The following is a 16,730-nucleotide window of genomic DNA, read 5'->3' as shown; positions in this document are numbered from 1 at the left end:
CCATCTAAGAAAGCCAAGCGCTTACATAATGTGAATAAATCATGACATGTGTACATTGCTGCTTCTATCAAGTGAATGGCCATAAAACACAGCTTGCAGGGAAGCCCTGCGACTGCAGCATGTCATATAAAGCTCTGCACAACGGCAGAAGACACACCTGCACTTACAGCTAATTTATTTGCAAAGATACGAGTGATCAAATGCCACATTTGGGGCAGTTGGACGCGAATTGAGGTCTACCATGAAATGCGTTTCATAACAAGAAAGAGCAGAACCCCTCAGGTTTTCATTGGCTCTGAATGTAGATCTCAAGGCGATGTATATCATCTGAAGCCCAGGCAGGACACAGTGCCATCTCCTGGAGCTAACGATGTAATTTTTTTTTTCTTTTTGCTCCGTTCCATTAATGGCACATATTTCACACACCCTGACTTCTCTGTGGAACAGAAACGCCCACACAAAGAAATAGAAAATCCAGGAGCTCTGCTAACAGCCTGAGCTTTCAAACATGGTTTATGTCTTCTGCTTCAAATTTGACAACAGCCATTTGTAAACATCCAGCTCGTAGTCACGATCCACGATGTTGGCACCACATTCTAATGGAACTTTCATGCAAAATAGCCCCAAACGAGGCGGTACCTGTAGCATCACCTATAGAGGAGAGGGATCCAAATTCAGACCCGCTTACTGCAATTTTAAGTGATTTATTAGTTAGATGAAAGAATCAGCTGGTTTCCTGTTGAAAAAAAAACACGTTGTAAAGGCTGAACTTTGCGCCTTGAAGCTGCTTCACTGCTAAGTCAAATGGAAACCAAACGCGCTTCCCATGCCTGCTGCATCGCCCCACTCGTTCTGCCACAGCACAGCTCCTCCCTGCGCCGCCTGTGCACGCATGTGGAGTAAGAAGCGGTGACTCCGACAACAACCTTTGGAACTTGGGACTTTTTTCTCAGAAGGACGCTCATCACACGCCTTTTAGGGGACGTCCTCTGCGGGCGCTGCAGTGGGAGCCGTGCTGCGAGGGCTGCCCGCGGCTCCACCCGCGGCTGTGCTACGCCACGTTCGCGCTGCGTTTGCCTCAGAATGCGGAGAAATGGCGTAAAATCGCGGTGGTACTGACTCATCCCCCCTCCTCCCCACACACACACAGCCTCACGCTACGGATATGTGAGATGTGAGCAACGCCGCGGTCGTGGGAGCCGTGCCAGCACCGAGCCCCGGCTCAGCCGGCAGCCCGAGGGGCGCGCGGAGCGCTGAGGTAACTTCGCGGGCAGCGAACCACCACAGCGAGTGGCGGGAAACCCCGCGCTGCTGACCGCCCGCTCGCCCTGCGCTGACCGCCTCACAGAGGCGCCCCCCCTACCACGTCCCGCCCCGCCCCGCCCCGCCCCGCCCCGCCCCGCGCCGCTCAGAGGTGCCCTCAGCAGCGCCTGCTTGGTGCAGTGCGGGGCCTTCCGCCGGGCTGTCCCGGCCGCGCCTGCGCGCCGCGCTGCTTCCGGTGTGTGTTCGCGGGGGGACGCGGAGCGGAGCCGGGACCATGGCGGACGGCGGCGCGGAGCGGGCCGATGGCCGCATCGTGAAAATGGAGGTGGATTACAGCGCGACGGTGGACCAGCGGCTGCCCGAGTGCGAGCGGCTGGCGCAGGTACGGCGGGGGAAAAGGCGGGCGGTGCGGATGGGCTGAGTCATGGCACCGTGCGGGCTGGGCCCGGGCTGAGCGAGGCGAGAGCAGAGGCCGGGCTGCGGGGTGCGGGGGGGCCGAGCGGGCGGAGGTGGTCGTTCCTCGCAGGAGCGCTGCGCGTTGGGCGCCTCCGTGCTGTCGTCCCGCGTCAGGATGGCGGGCAGCGCGCGGCAGCCGCGTGGCTCAGCTGTGTGCGACCCGAAAACCGATGGGGCTGTGCTGAGTAACGGCTGTGCGCGGCCGCTCAGTGCGGTGTGGTGCAGCTGAGCGTGGTCTGTGGGCCTTGTTCTGAGGTTTCTCTGTGCGCTTTGTTTTGCAGCGTAGAGGTTCTCAAAGCCCGCAGCAGTGGGACTGGGCTAGCTGTCCTGTTCCAGCAGGATGGCATCTGGCTCCTACGTGCTAGCAATGCTTTGCTTGGTCAGCAGGTCTGGTCAGAGATGGGCTGTGTGGTGTGTTGTAGGATTTTGAAGCAGTAGCTTTCAGATAGGAAGGCTGTGTGCTCTGCTGCCTTCAGGCTGCTACTAGCACAGATGTTCTATCCCATGGGTGCAGCTCTGTATAAGTATGGGCATCGTGGCCATGATTTCTTTCCCACATAACATGTAAATTCAATGGCAATAAGAGCACGTTCTTCACTGTATGTACTTTGGAAGAATTTCAGTGCAATAGGTATGTTTTAGAACCAGTTTTCTTTTTCTCTCTTTTGTTGTTCGTTTTCTTGTTTCTAAACATTTTGCAGTCCCAAAGCTGTCACTGGCTGCTACTTGTCCTGTACTATTTTTCCCCCACTGTTTTGCTAGGATTTACAATTTGCATTTAGAAGTATATTGTGGCATCTTACTCTCTTTAGAAAAAGAGAAATATAGTTGGCAAAATCCAAAAAGCAGGACTACTGTAATTCCATCCCTACGCACTAAAGCATATGGTTTGTTTTCTACAATATACTGTTATTAAGATATGATGAATGTGGGTGAAAGTCACAGTGAAAGTCTTTTAAAAGTTTTAAAGCTGGTTTGTATTTTTTCAGTGGTGATATTTCTTTTCCTATTCCTCTAGGAGGGGAGATTGCAAGAAGTAATTGAAAACCTTCTCTCCTTGGAAAAACAAACACGAACGGTAAGTGTGGTGTGCATCATTTAGTGCTGTGTTGGTCTACACTCTTCCCCTCTCCCCCCGTTCTACTGTACTAAAGTTAAGGGGAATTGTGGTATCAGTCTTTTGTCATCCATTGAGACTGGATGCAGTGGATTTTTTTTCCTCTTTATATCATAGCAATGCAAGCGACAGATCTGCAGGTTGTTTTTTCCATCTCTAATACCCTGCTTGTCTGTTACAGGCTTCTGACATGGTTTCCACATCGCGTATCTTAGTGGCTATAGTGAAGATGTGTTATGAAGCTAAAGACTGGGATGCTCTGAATGAAAATATTATTCTTCTGTCAAAGAGAAGAAGTCAGTTAAAACAGGTGAATTTAATCCTTTGAAACAAAAAATAAAATTGTATTTTTATTATTTTATAATATATTTTATGTATAAATATATTATTTATTATATCTAATTCTCCTCTATGAAGAGACTTCGCAGACTTTCTAGCACTTGCCTGAATACACCACGTTTAGCTTCTGCTGATGTTTTCTGGTAGGCATATGAAAGCCAATAATGGAACCAGTGTCCAAAATTAATCTCTTCACTTGGAACCTGAGCTCTGTTCTTGGCAACACACCTGTGGCTTTTTTGCTTTTGGTACATGCCAGTGCTCTTACGTGGTTGTTCACCTTTACAGTCATTAGCAGTCTAAGCTGTAGACACGGTTTTAATTTTTCATGTTCATGAGGTATACATTAAAAGTTATTGGAATTTGCTGTGATGAAACAAGAACTATACTTTACATGCTTGCTTTCAAAACTGTCAAGTTTTGAAAGTCAACTGTTAAGTAGTTTTTTGAAGTTTAATCCAGGTTTTCTGGAAGTAGGTATTTCAGTAGTAATTGTGGCAGCCTTATCAGTGTTGTTACCAGAACACACTCCAATAATCTGTGCTTGCCACTGAAGGGTACCAGCCTGTTAGTTCTTATCTGCCAATCTGCAGAGATAGAAAGGATCAGTCCTAGTTCCTCCTCTTCCTTCCCTTCTTGAAAAATCTGTAGGTGTCCTGAAGAGGAAAAACTGCACACACTTAAAACAAGATCTGTGATTAGATTCATCTTGCATGCATGTTGAGTCTCTTTAGTTGAATATTAAATTATTTAGTATCTGAATGCATTTGAGAAACCTACAATGATTTTTCTGTTCTGTTATTGTACCAGGCAGTTGCTAAAATGGTCCAGCAGTGCTGCACTTATGTTGAAGACATCACAGACTTACCAGTGAAACTGCGCTTAATTGACACGTTGCGTACAGTTACAGAAGGAAAAGTAAGATTTTGTTTTAAGACTGAATATCTAAAAGGTAGAATAAAAATGCTTACCTTCTTTAAAAGCATAGCTTCTGAATGTTATTTTTCGTCTTGTTCAAATGAGAGCAGAAGTATATTTTTAACTTGAGAATTTCTTTCCCAGAAAGGCTACAAATATTTTCCAAATTTCATAAGTTGCCAAAACACCAATCATATTTCCATTATGTATATATATATTTGGATGTATTATTAATGGTGGTGGTGGTGTGGCTCTGTATGTTAGGGAGTGTTTTGATGTTACTGAGCTTGTGGCTGGGGATGATAAGGTTGAATCCCTATGGGTAAAGATCAGGGGAAGGGCTGACAAGGCAGATGTATTGGTGGGTGTCTGCTATAGACCGCCGAACCAGGATGAGGAGACAGATGAGGTGTTCTATGAGCAGCTGGCAGAAGCTGCGAGGTCGCCAGCCCTTGTCCTCATGGGGGACTTCAACTTCCCTGACATATGCTGGGAATTCAACGCAGCGCAGAAGAAGCAGTCTAGGAGGTTTCTGGAGTGTATAGAGGATAACTTTCTGATGCAGCTGGTGAGAGAGCCTACGAGAGGAGCTGCCCCGCTAGACCTGCTGTTCACAAACAGAGAAGGTCTGGTGGAAGATGTGGAGGTCGGGGGCTGTCTTGGACAGAGTGACCATGAGATGGTAGAGTTCTCAATTCTTGGTGGAGCCAGGAGGAAGAACAGCAAAACTGTTACCTTGGACTTCCGGAGGACGGACTTTGAACTGTTTAGAAGACTAGTAGGGGGAGTCCCCTGGGATTCAGTCTTAGAGGGTAAAGGGGTCCAAGACAACTGGTTGCTCTTCAAGAAGGTAGTCTTACAGGCGCAGGAGCGGGCTGTCCCCCTGAGCTGCAAAATGAGCCGGCGGGGAAGGAGACCGGCGTGGATGAATAAGCAACTATTCTTGAAGCTCCGGGAGAAAAAGAGAATCTACCTCCTGTGGAAGAAGGGACGGGCAACTCAGAAAGAATACAGAGAAGTTGTTAAGATATGCAGGGAGAAAATCAGAAAGGCGAAAGCCCAGCTCGAGCTCGACCTGGCCACTGGAATAAAAAGAAACAAGAAATCCTTTTACAAATATATCAACAGTAAGAGGAGGACTAAGGAGAATCTCCATTCTTTACTGGATGAAGCCGGGAATGTGACTACTGAGGATAAAGAAAAGGCAGAGGTCCTGAATGCCTTCTTTACGTCTGTCTTTAAAGGTCAGACCAGTTATCCTCAGGATATTCCACTTTTCGACCAGGTGGTCTCGGCTGGAGACCAGACTAAACCACCCATGATTCAGAAGGAAACGGTCAGAGACCTTCTACTCCAACTGGACTGTCACAAGTCCATGGGGCCGGATGAGATTCACCCGAGAGTGCTGAGGGAACTGGCGGAGGTGATAGCCGAGCCGCTTTCCATCATCTATCAGCGCTCCTTGTTGACTGGTGAGGTACCAGAAGACTGGAGGCTTGCCAATGTGACTCCCATCTACAAGAAGGGCTGTAAGGAGGACCCGGGGAACTACAGGCCTGTTAGCCTGACCTCGGTGCCAGGGAAGGTTATGGAGCAGATTGTCTTGAGGGAGATCACGCGGCAAGTGCGGGACAACTGGAGCATCAGGTCTAGCCAGCATGGGTTCACGAAGGGTAGGTCCTGCTTGACCAACCTGATCTCCTTCTATGATCTAGTGACCCGCCTGGTGGATGAGGGAAAGGCTGTTGATGTAGTCTACCTAGACTTCAGCAAGGCCTTTGACACTGTCTCCCACAGTATTCTCCTGCAGAAGCTGGCAGCCCGTGGCTTGGACAGGTACACTCTTGGCTGGGTAAGGAACTGGCTGGAGGGTCGAGCCCAGAGAGTGGTGGTCAATGGAGCTAAATCCAGCTGGCGACCGGTCACGAGTGGTGTTCCCCAGGGGTCGGTGCTGGGGCCTGTCCTTTTCAATATTTTTATTGATGACCTGGATGAGGGCATTGAGTGCACCCTCAGTAAGTTTGCAGATGACACCAAGTTGGCTGGAAGTGTCGATCTGCCTGGGGGTAGCGAGGCCCTACAGAGAGATCTGGACAGGCTGGAGAGCTGGGCTGAAGCCAATGGGATGAGGTTTAATAAGACCAAATGCCGGGTTCTACACTTTGGCCACAGCAACCCCAAGCAACGCTACAGGCTTGGGGTGGAATGGCTTGAAGACTGTGTAGAGGAAATGGACCTGGGGGTGTTGGTTGACGCTCGGCTAAACATGAGCCAGCAGTGTGCCCGGGTGGCCAAGAAGGCCAATGGCATTCTGGCTTGTATCAGAAGCAGTGTGACCAGCAGGAGTAGGGAAGTAATTGTTCCCCTGTACTCAGCTCTGGTGAGGCCGCACCTTGAGTATTGTGTCCAGTTCTGGGCCCCTCACTGCAAGAAAGACATTGAGGCCCTGGAGCGTGTTCAAAGAAGGGCAACAAAGCTGGTGAGGGGTCTGGAGCACAGGCCTTATGAGGAGCGGCTGAGGGAGCTGGGATTGTTCAGTCTGGAGAAGAGGAGGCTCAGGGGAGACCTTATTGCTCTCTATAACTACCTGAAGGGAGGTTGTAACGAGCTGGGGGTCGGCCTCTTCTCTCGTGTAACTGGTGATAGGACTAGAGGGAATGGTTTCAAGCTTCGCCAGGGAAGATTCAGGCTGGATATTAGGAAATACTACTTCTCTGAAAGGGTGGTCAGGCACTGGAATGGGCTGCCCAGGGAGGTGGTGGAGTCACCGACCCTGGAGGTGTTCAAAGAACGTTTGGATGTTGTGTTGAGGGATATGGTTTAATGAGAACCATTGGTGACAGGTGGATGGTTGGACTGGATGATCTTATAGGTCTTTTCCAACCTTAGTGATTCTGTGATTCTGTGATTAATACAATAGGTCGTACATTTGAGAATTTGAAAGTGCCATTTTTCACTATTTAAAGTGTTGCATATTTGAATTAGTTAGAAATGGGAAGTTTAAATTATTTAGCAAGGTGTATGTACAGCTGTGGTAATCAGAAATATTATGAGTCCATTATTTACATATTATTCCTTTTGCTTACCCCCCCAAAAAAAGGATCTATTCTGAATGAAAGCAGGTTTGTATTAATGTTATGGCTTTTGCCTGTTCAAAGTTAGTCTAAGCTGTTAGTCAAGTATGTTTACCTTATGACTGGTTAGGAGTGTGTGCAATAATGCAAATAGTAGTACTTGGTGCATGTTAACTTCATATCTATTTCAGTATATCTTAGCAGGCAAACTGTCTAATGCTTCATTTGCTATGCAGATTCTTTTATGTTTGTGTAGGGAATGGTAAAGGAATTCAGGCATTTTTAGATTAATTTGGTCCAAATAGTTCAATTTTGCCACCTACCCATTATATTTTACCAGTGTATGTTTGTGGATAGGATCAATATAGTAAATGGATGCACATGGAATTAACTAGTTGATTAAAAACATGAAGTAGATGTGTTATAGGGCTGTGGTCTTGTACTTTATGTCCTTTTTTAGAAAATCCCAATATTTAAATTGCTACTCTGATTTCAGATATACGTGGAAATTGAACGCGCTCGCCTGACAAAGACACTTGCAACAATAAAAGAACAGAATGGGGAAGTGAAAGAAGCTGCCTCTATTCTGCAGGAATTGCAGGTAACACGCTGTGTAATCACAGTTACATCAGTGATAAAGATTAATACTGACTGCTTGTAGGTGGTTGTTCTGAAACTTAATCATGTACATCTGCAGAAAATGCCTGGAATGAGATTAACTATTATGAGTGAGATTGTAATTCAGCTTTAAGTGCTCTTGTTAGTTCCGTTGTTAAATTTCAAGGAATATTTCCCTTTTGGAAAACAAATTTCAGTTTGCTTTGCTCAGTAGTACAGTGAGTTACACGTTAGTTATTGTTGGTTTGGTTTTTTTTTTTTGTGTAAGTAAGGGCTGTAATTCAAAATTAAATAACCTTTTCACCATTTTCACTTGCTCTGGAACAGCTGCGTCTGTTTTTTGTTCTTCTTTGTGAATCACAGTATGCTTCTCTCTTTTACGTGATCTGATTCTGACACAGTACTGAAAAGTTGCATTTTCATTTTAGGTGGAAACTTACGGTTCAATGGAAAAGAAAGAACGTGTAGAATTTATCCTTGAGCAGATGAGGCTCTGTCTAGCTGTAAAAGACTACATTCGAACTCAAATTATCAGCAAAAAAATTAATACAAAATTTTTTCAAGAAGAAAACACAGAAGTAAGTCATTTGAGGATTTTTTGCTCTTTATTTTAATCTGTCCTTTCTTTGAGGTCTGTGTATATTTAAGTCATCCGTTTTCTGGGTTGGATTTGGATTTCATTTACATGACTAATAGAACTGTTGTAATTCCACTGTTTCAGAAACTAAAATTGAAATACTACAACCTAATGATCCAGCTGGATCAACACGAAGGCTCCTACCTCTCCATTTGTAAGCACTACAGAGCCATTTATGATACTCCATGTATTCAAGCTGAGAGTGAAAAGTGGCAGCAGGTAAAAACAACAACAAAAAAAGAACCAGCCACAGCAAACAAAATATCTGTATTTTCATGTGGCAAATACTATTCACTCATGTCATTACCAGATCAGTTTACAATAGATTAAGTTGCTCTTTAGTCTGCTCTTGTTACTTTTAAATACCAGATCATCTTAACAAATTGGTTAGTTGAGAATGGGTGTAATAAAGTTGATTTTAAAAGAATATTTATACGCAATTTCTACCCTTTTATACCCTATTTCTACCTTTTCTACCCAATTTATTCTCTTACACTGTTGTATATGAAACGGGCATGTTTCACATTTAATTAAGAAAAAAAATTTTTTTGAAAATTTGGAATTGTAGTTAACCTGTATCAATTTAAATATATTGCTATGAAGGGAGGTGCATTTCTGCAAGATAGCATCAATTTCACTTTGACTTCTTAATATGTTTGGCATAACCATTTTATATATTAAATTCTAAGCACTGTGAAGTAATTTTCAATGCTTCTGTTTAATTATGGAAAAAAAAAAGGATCACTCTTTCCTATTCCAGGCACTGAAGAGTGTTGTTCTTTATGTTATTCTTTCACCTTATGACAATGAACAATCTGACTTGGTGCACAGAATTAGTAGTGACAAAAAGCTAGAAGAAATCCCGAAGTATAAGTAAGTGTTCTTTCTAATAAACAATTCTCAGGCCAAAGGCATCTCTTACAGTAGCTGTGTAGGTGAAATCTGTTTATGCTGAGTCTGCTGCAAACATTTTAGCATTTGTTGTATGAAAAATATTGCAAAACTTTCATGATTGTGTGTTACAAGTTAAAATAAATATCTCTGTTTATAAGAGAAAACTCTTCATTAGAAATAGTTGGACTTCAGCTGTCCCTGTAGTGTGAAGTATTAGAGTTTATACTTATAAAGAACAACAAATATTAATGGTAATGAAAACATTTTAAATGATTTATTTGATTTAAGTACGAAATATGCCTTATTGATAAAGAATTGTTAATCACCCTTAGTAAATCATTTGCAGAGACCTCCTAAAATTATTTACCACCATGGAGTTGATGCGATGGACTGCCCTAGTTGAAGAATATGGGAAGGAATTGAGAGAAGGATCCCTTGACAGTCCAGCAACAGATGTTTTTGGCTGTACAGAGGAAGGTGAAAAGAGATGGAAAGATTTAAAGAACAGAGTTGTGGAACATGTAAGCATGGCTCATCCTTTACAAATCAGCTATGTATGCTATGTCTGAACTAAAAATGCTTTTTGTTTGCCATACTTTTCTTAGAGGTGTTTTTCATGTAGGAAAGCAGCAGATAAGTTGCATTTTCCATTATGTTCTGTTTTTCAATTGTTTATTTATTCATATGTGCATAGTATAGTTACACATTAGGCCAGAAAAAAAAGAGCATATTGTGCTCAAATTTTAAGATTTAACATTCATGTTTCAGTAGAGTAAAAACTTGTCTTGCTTTGCCTTAAATTAATAATTAGTTTATTTTGTTACTTAATAGTCTCTGTGTGACAGATTATTAATTATACGTTTCACAAGCATGGTAACTGCCCACAACTCATTTACATAATTTATGCTGGACTGCCATTAGAGCACTATAGGTCCTAATCTGCTTTTAACATTGACTTTTATATTTTTGCAGCCTGCCTCAATTATTTTTTGCACATAACCCTCTACTCTGAACACTTTTATTCCAGAATATTAGAATAATGGCTAAATATTATACCAGAATTACAATGAAGAGAATGGCACAGCTCCTGGATCTGTCCGTTGACGTAAGTGTTGCCTTGCTTATTCCCTTTATGAAAGGAGAATAGAAATGTTTGTGTATGTGTGTGTATTTGCTTGTGGCAAGAATGTAAGTAGCCAGCAGAGTAACATTCTTTTAATTTGATTTTTTTTAATCTTTTTTTCTTAAAAAGTTCTGAAAACAGTGCTGTACGCCAGCATTGCTTTATTTTACAGGCTATGCAGAAAGACACAGCATTGTAGAAATGCACTGCTTGGTTTAAAAAAAAAAAAAATTCTCAGGATTTATGTGCATGTGTTTATTAGGGTTCATGGATGTACGTATACAAGCAGCAATAGATATTGTATGTCACTGTAGCATTCTTCACATCTCATTCCACTGTACTACCAGTGCTTTTCAGCTTTTACCAGGAAGAATAAAGTGTGCTGTAGTAATAGGAAGCATTAACTGAACTTCTGTTCAATGGGCTCTTCAATGGGAAGCAGTGGAAAAGCCTGTTGAGAGTAATAGCATGTTAATCTATATATTTGCTTCTTTGTATCCACTGTCCAGAGCCAGGACCTGAGTGTTTATTTCATGCCATTATGGAAAATTTTGTTTTTTTTTTTTTAAATCCAGACAGAACTGGTTGTGACAATGCACGTGTCCATAAGGCAAAATCTTATGCTAAAAATGGGTTTGTGCTCAAGGTCATATTTCAGTGCTGGAGCTCCTTACCCTGTATTTCACTGTGAAACAGCTCTTGTCAATGAATGAGGAAATCTGACTGAAGATACAGGGTTTCTCATCCTTAATTCACAGGGATTTTCCTATGTCTTGCTTGTCAGAAATTGCAGTCTGATATCTGTGTAGCCAGGTACTCTGAAGTGTAGAAGTCTGTTGGTGTAGTATGTTAAAAACTGAATGTCACAAAAGATAATCAGATATAGGTCAAATGAGAAAGAAAACCCCCAAAAACTTTGAATAGATGGTGCTAGTAGCTTGCTATGCCAACATGCAATATTAAAGTATTATGCTGTTTTTAAATAGTGTTATTCAAGCTGGATTTCTGCTAGGTTCCTTGTGCTTTAATGCTGTTTGGGTGGACTTCTGATGCTTTGAAGGTAAAAATGCTGTTTCCTTGACTTAGTACTGTTTGTCTTTGCAGGAATCGGAGGAGTTCCTGTCTAACCTAGTAGTTAACAAGACCATCTTTGCTAAAGTAGACAGGCTGGCAGGAATTATCAATTTCCAGAGGCCTAAGGATCCAAACAATATACTGAATGACTGGTCTCACAAGCTGAACTCACTAATGGCCCTAGTTAACAAAACCACACATCTCATTGCCAAAGAGGAGATGATACATAACCTACAGTAAGGTGCCTCAATAATCTCAGTGCTTTTAAAGAAGGCATTAAATCTTCATAATAGAGACTATTATTACAGTGTGTATATGGTTTTTTTTCTCCCTGTCAGGGCTTCCTGGTCTAAAATTTAGGACATAATTCTGAAATTCCTGTTGACAGTTGAGTTCCCTTGATTATTCATTCAGTTGTTAAACATTTTTGCTACAATTGGTGAAAGAACATAATAAAACTGTATTGCCTGTATAATGGTAGTCTTGTGATTTATTCTCTTCCTTTTATGCTTTTATCTGGATAATTCATGATTCTATGGCTATTTCATTGCAGGAATATTTTTGAGGCTATGATTGAGAGGACATACTGTAAATGAAGTTAAAAACTTTAGTGCTTTTACACTGAGGTGATATGCTAATTGTGTGAAGTTATGTCAAAGGTCAACAGCAAGGCATGCCTGCTTCTTAAAAAACAAATTCACTGGAGATGTTTGATCTTGACAGTATGGGATTAAATAATTGATCTGAACTTTGTAGTTTATCTGCTGTGTACTTTCACCATCCCCTTAGTGCTGTTTGCTACTCACCACTCTCCTTTTGTGGTTCAAATTAAAAATGAGCAAGAATTAGTTGGAATATCCGTACTTTAGAAATTACATGTATTTAAGGAGTCTGTGTTAATGAAATATTACCCTTGGATAATTACGTAGTAAGATTAAAGTTGAGATCATTTGTATGTTGGAGGACACTGGAGGAATTCCAGGGGAATTTTCATGCTGCAAAATCAGATCTTACTACTCCTCAGTCTAATGATCAGCCTAGAAAGTTTGCTTTGTTGTTTAATAAGATGAAGAATTACTGTTGCTATCTAACCTCAGGTCTACCACTGACTTGTTTGTGGCAGAGGGTAAGCCACTTAACTTCTGTTAGTTTCCCATGACTGCTGCTTCTGAGAGAGTTCAAAAAAAAATTACAAAGATCTTGTGTGCAAAGCCTTGGAACATTACTTCTATTATTGCAATCAGTCTGGAGCTTCTATTGAGAAAGATCTGTTTCATTTTCCAGAGGTGAAAGATCTACTGGCATGTTAGGCTGCAGGGTCTATGAGGCAATTCAGTGCTGTATGTAATTGTGCTTACTAATTGCCCACGTTAATTATAATGGGGTTTCCTGACTAGCTTCAGAATTCATCACAAGTGAAGCTGATAGAAAATTGGGTCTTCTCTACTGGAATTGGAGAAAAGCCGTTTTCAAGAAAACAGTGAACTTTATCATAGAATGGAAATCTGTTTTCTGAATGTCTTGTGAAGGCAAAAGTCTGAGAAGAAAGAGGAGGGAACAAAAAAGCAGCACTGTAAGTTTGTAATAATTAGTTTTGTTTTGAAAATGTAGAAACTAAACTGAATGTGCAACTCATGGGAGAGCCAGGGCTCTAGGGCTTTTTGGCTACCAGCTTTCCATTAGCCCTGAAGGAAGTGAGGGTTCCAACTCTTCCAGAATTTGTGCCACACCTTTCAGAACTCTGCTCAGATCTGCTTCATGGCAGGGCGCCTAGTAGCCCTAAGTGGCCTCAGGTTTTCAAACTCATGCTTTTTGGCAAAGAGCCTAGATTCTCTAAGGTCCTTGGCATGTCTCCTAGCTTCACAGGATCATGAGAAGCCCTGTGAATAGTCATGATTTGCAGAATCTTGATTTAAGGGTAGGGAGACTGGATGCGTTAGTACCTTATGTTCAGGGCTTCCTTGCAGTTACAGTCCCCAGGAGGTTGAGCCATCTGAATTTCCAGCAAGAAGCTGCGGTTTTCAAATCTGGAAAGATTTTTAAATCATAAAATGTGTAAAAAAAAAAATATAGCTGAACACGATATTGTTGGAGATTTTTTTAATTACAAATCTCAGCATTATAATTGGTCTCTACAACTATCACTTGTTGCACTTCTGAGGATCTGAGTCCTGTCAAGTCTCATGATGTTCAGCAGAGGTTCATTGTTTTAGTCCCTCTCATGCCTCCCGTTGTGACTGTGGCATTTCTGACATTTCCAACTGCTACTGTTGCTTTTCTTCTGCTCACAGACTCAATGTAACTCACTGTTCCTCATCTCCCCCAGCAGCAGGAAGAAATGATGCATCCAGTACAAAAAACTCGCATTCCTCAACAGTAGTACTGTGATGCTCTCATCATGAAATCCCCTTGGTGAGAATAGCACATGGGGATTCCAGGAACTTGAGAAGTCTAGGCAGTTCTGGAAATGCGAGTGAGTAGTCAGCACATAACATCTGTTTCTGCCTAGCCCATACTCATTGAAGACCTGGCTTCTCAGCTCAGCCTCTGTCCACTCAGAGCTGCTGCAATACAGTTAACTAGTTCACAAAATTGAGTAAAACCTGCTTCATATAGGGGCTAAGAAGTTTAATTTAGGTCAAAGCAGTAAAAAGAGTGTAAGTTGCTGAACAAATCCTTCCCCCTATAACTCACTAGCTACAGAAATTTTTCCTAGTGCAGTATAAAGAAATCCTTTCAGAAGGAAGGGATTCAAAAGTTAATGACAGCTTATGTGAAAAATAAAGCCAGCAACAGTTTACCTCACCCCAGAGGATATATACTTTTTTTTAACATACAGACATAAGTCATTCAATTTCTGATTAAAAAAATAATGAAATATTCCTTGCATATCTCTACAGAAAAATTCATCCATAATATACAAGCTCAGTAGGAACTGGACACAACTGTTCTCCAAAATAAAAGGCTTAGTTGCATTGCAGCAGCCTATACAATGGTATATAGGTCCTAAAAGTGGTTTTCACCTTTATCTGTTTGCCCACAGCTGCTGTCTCCATTACTGCAAGGCACTGCCTGGCCTCTGCAGAGCCCATGAGAAAAAACCTACCTCCCAGCACACCATGGAGGCTCGCTGGGGACCGTGTGTGAGGTATGCAGCCCCAGAGCAGCAGCAGCAGCACGGCCTAGGGCAGGTTTTGCAGGACTGCTTCTGTCCTCCTGAAATGGCGGCCCCAGCAACTGCACTCCCCTCTGGCACGGCCTTCTGTGGGGCACTGGAACAGACCCCACCAGACCTGTAAAGTCAACTTAAGAACGGATTGATCTAAGTCTGGGGCTGCAAATGCAAAGGATTTGTTCTGAAAATGTATTTCCTTCTGTATTTTCATTTTTGCAAGGAGCTCTCCTTATAAACATATTACTGATGAATATTGAAAGTGTTGCTGGGCACAAGTACCTTCTTGCAGCGGCAGTGCATCAGAGGCTCGGCTGGTGGTTACTCTTCAAAGAGTTAGAAGGCGTTAAGCATAGATTTAAATACAAATGTATTTAGGAAAATCCAATACTCACATGATCTAAATCTTACAGTTATTTTAATTAAAGTAGAAAAGTTAAAAAACAACAACAAAAAAAACACGACTAAACAACTGGAATCTTGTTGATAAAACACAAGGAAGGTGCTGAAGCAGCCGCTCTCCCATCCGCAGCTCAGAAGGAGCACGGCGATGTGAGGGGACAGAAAAAAAAACGTTGCAAAACAACCTTGGCATCGAGCACCGATGGCCAAACGTGTTTGCAAAGCAGTTTTGGGGGGGGGTGGGGGGAGGAATTCGTGCCCAGCCAGCAACGCGTTACCGGCGGTCCTTCAGCAAAACGAGATGATGGAGTTCGTTCCGTCATCTAACCGCAACCCTTCAGCAAGGATCCAGTTTTTCACGCGTTTCGGAGCGGCAGCTGTAAACAAACAAAGGACAGAGAAGGGAAGGCCCGACCTGCTCTGCTCGGGCTGCTCCGAGCTCTCCCCGCTCAGGCGGGCACCTGAGGGCCGCCCCGCCGGGACCTGCCGGCCTTGGCAGCTGCTGCGAGCGTGTGGAGGCAGCGACGGGATTCCAAGGAAACGGGAGGGGGGGGGGGGCAAACCGGCCAAAATAAATAACTAAAAAATAAATTAAAAAAAAAAACAATCCCCAAAAAAATAATAAAGCAAGAGAGAAGAAAGCGCCTGCCGCTCTCCAGCCGGCCGTGCCCTCTCACGCGGCGCTCGGAGCCACAGCTCCCCCCGCCCCGTGTCCCCGAGGTGCGGCTCACGGCCCGGCTCCCACACCCGCCTCACCCCGGCCCCGCCGATCCTGCCCGGCCGCCCTCCTCCTTCCCCCGCTGCCCGCCGGGCCGGGAGGAGGGCGGGGGAGGGCTTTCCCACAATGCTTTGTGGGGACGTTGACAAGTGGATCCAAGATGGCGTAGAAAGTAATGACAGGTAAGTCAGGACTTCCCCATTCGCCCCCCGCGAGGGCCGAGGGCGGCGGGGCCGGGCCGGGGGGACCCGCGCGAGGAGCTCGGGGGGCTCCCGGTGCCCCTCGGGCGGTCGAAGGGCCGGGAGGAGCGCGCGGGGCGGGCCGGGGGCTGAGCGGTGCCGGCTGGAGCGGGCCCAGTGTCTGCGGAGGGCCCTGCGGCGGCGGCCGCTCGGGGGCCGTTTGCGGGCGGGCTCGGCCGGAGCCACGGGGGCCGCCGGGTTCTCCCGAGGGCGCGGAGCCGGGGGCGGGCGGGCGGGTGCGGCCCTGAGCTCGGTGAGGCGGGGGCAGCCCGGGGAGCCGGGGCGGGGAGGGGGGGGCTCGCATAAGGCCGGCCGGCCCCGGCTCTGGGGCTGCTCCGTGCGGGGGGTGGAGGGGGGTGGGGGGGCGGTGCGGGGCGGCTTCGGGTCGTGTGTCGGGCGGGGTGGGAGGGGACGGGCAGCGCCAGCCAGGAAATGCCGAAATAAATAAGCGGGGGAAAATGGGCTTAGGTAGCGGGGTCTGCGGAGGGATGGAGAAAGAAGCGGTGAGGGTTTAAAGGCCGCTTTAAAACGAGCCCTCCGAGCGAGGCGGGCTTGGCGCGGGAGGGGGATTTTTGTTTTTTTTGCAGGGAGGCTTTGTGAGGGCCGCGGGGATCCCGAGGTCTCCTCCTGTGCGATGCCGCTGTTGTGAAACTGCAGACGGGAAAGTTTATACCGCAGGTTGCTGT

The 16,730-nt window shown here is 44.7% G+C and overlaps 2 protein-coding genes and 1 long non-coding RNA gene across 17 annotated transcripts in view; 2 read left to right on the top strand and 1 right to left on the bottom strand.

Annotated features, from left to right (window-relative positions):
• The first annotated feature begins 1,422 nt into the window (after positions 1-1,422).
• Positions 1,423-11,988, top strand: PSMD12 (proteasome 26S subunit, non-ATPase 12). The gene is made up of 11 exons (XM_031598824.2): positions 1,423-1,645; positions 2,738-2,797; positions 3,018-3,146; positions 3,986-4,093; positions 7,664-7,768; positions 8,214-8,363; positions 8,507-8,641; positions 9,183-9,295; positions 9,663-9,837; positions 10,344-10,421; positions 11,544-11,988. Exons 1-11 carry the CDS (start codon positions 1,538-1,540, stop codon positions 11,751-11,753), a joined length of 1,371 nt encoding a protein of 456 aa, XP_031454684.1. The 5' UTR covers positions 1,423-1,537; the 3' UTR covers positions 11,754-11,988.
• On the bottom strand, positions 11,184-15,837 carry LOC116232463 (uncharacterized). 5 transcript variants are annotated; one of them, XR_016459042.1, is made up of 5 exons: positions 15,366-15,837; positions 14,968-15,011; positions 14,620-14,818; positions 13,457-13,540; positions 11,184-11,272 (listed from the first exon to the last, which is right to left on the bottom strand). It is a non-coding gene; the product is annotated as an uncharacterized LOC116232463 (long non-coding RNA). The 5 variants fall into 5 exon arrangements; XR_016459044.1 differs by having other exon boundaries at positions 14,620-14,785; XR_004167700.2 differs by lacking the exon at positions 14,968-15,011.
• Positions 15,838-15,858: 21 nt separating this feature from the next.
• HELZ (helicase with zinc finger) overlaps positions 15,859-16,730 on the top strand; it is a 74,123-nt gene continuing 73,251 nt past the window's right edge. For 4 of the 11 annotated variants that reach the window (XM_090121763.1, XM_031598821.2, XM_031598822.2 and 1 more), the window contains exon 1: positions 15,859-15,987. Coding sequence is in view for 1 of the 11 variants with exons in the window: in XM_031598823.2 (XP_031454683.1) it covers positions 15,981-15,987 (7 nt within the window). In the remaining 10 variants the exon portion in view is untranslated. Of the gene's footprint in view, positions 15,988-16,427; positions 16,729-16,730 lie in introns of those variants that run through there. The other 7 variants (XM_090121762.1, XM_090121757.1, XM_090121761.1 and 4 more) reach the window with 4 other exon arrangements.

The sequence above is a fragment of the Phasianus colchicus genome, chromosome 20 (assembly GCF_987193195.1).
Source record: "Phasianus colchicus chromosome 20, bPhaCol1.hap1.1, whole genome shotgun sequence".
NCBI lineage: Eukaryota > Metazoa > Chordata > Aves > Galliformes > Phasianidae > Phasianus > Phasianus colchicus.
The sequence above is the reverse complement of the archived record's forward strand: the minus strand, read 5'-3'. Positions and strand labels throughout refer to the sequence as shown.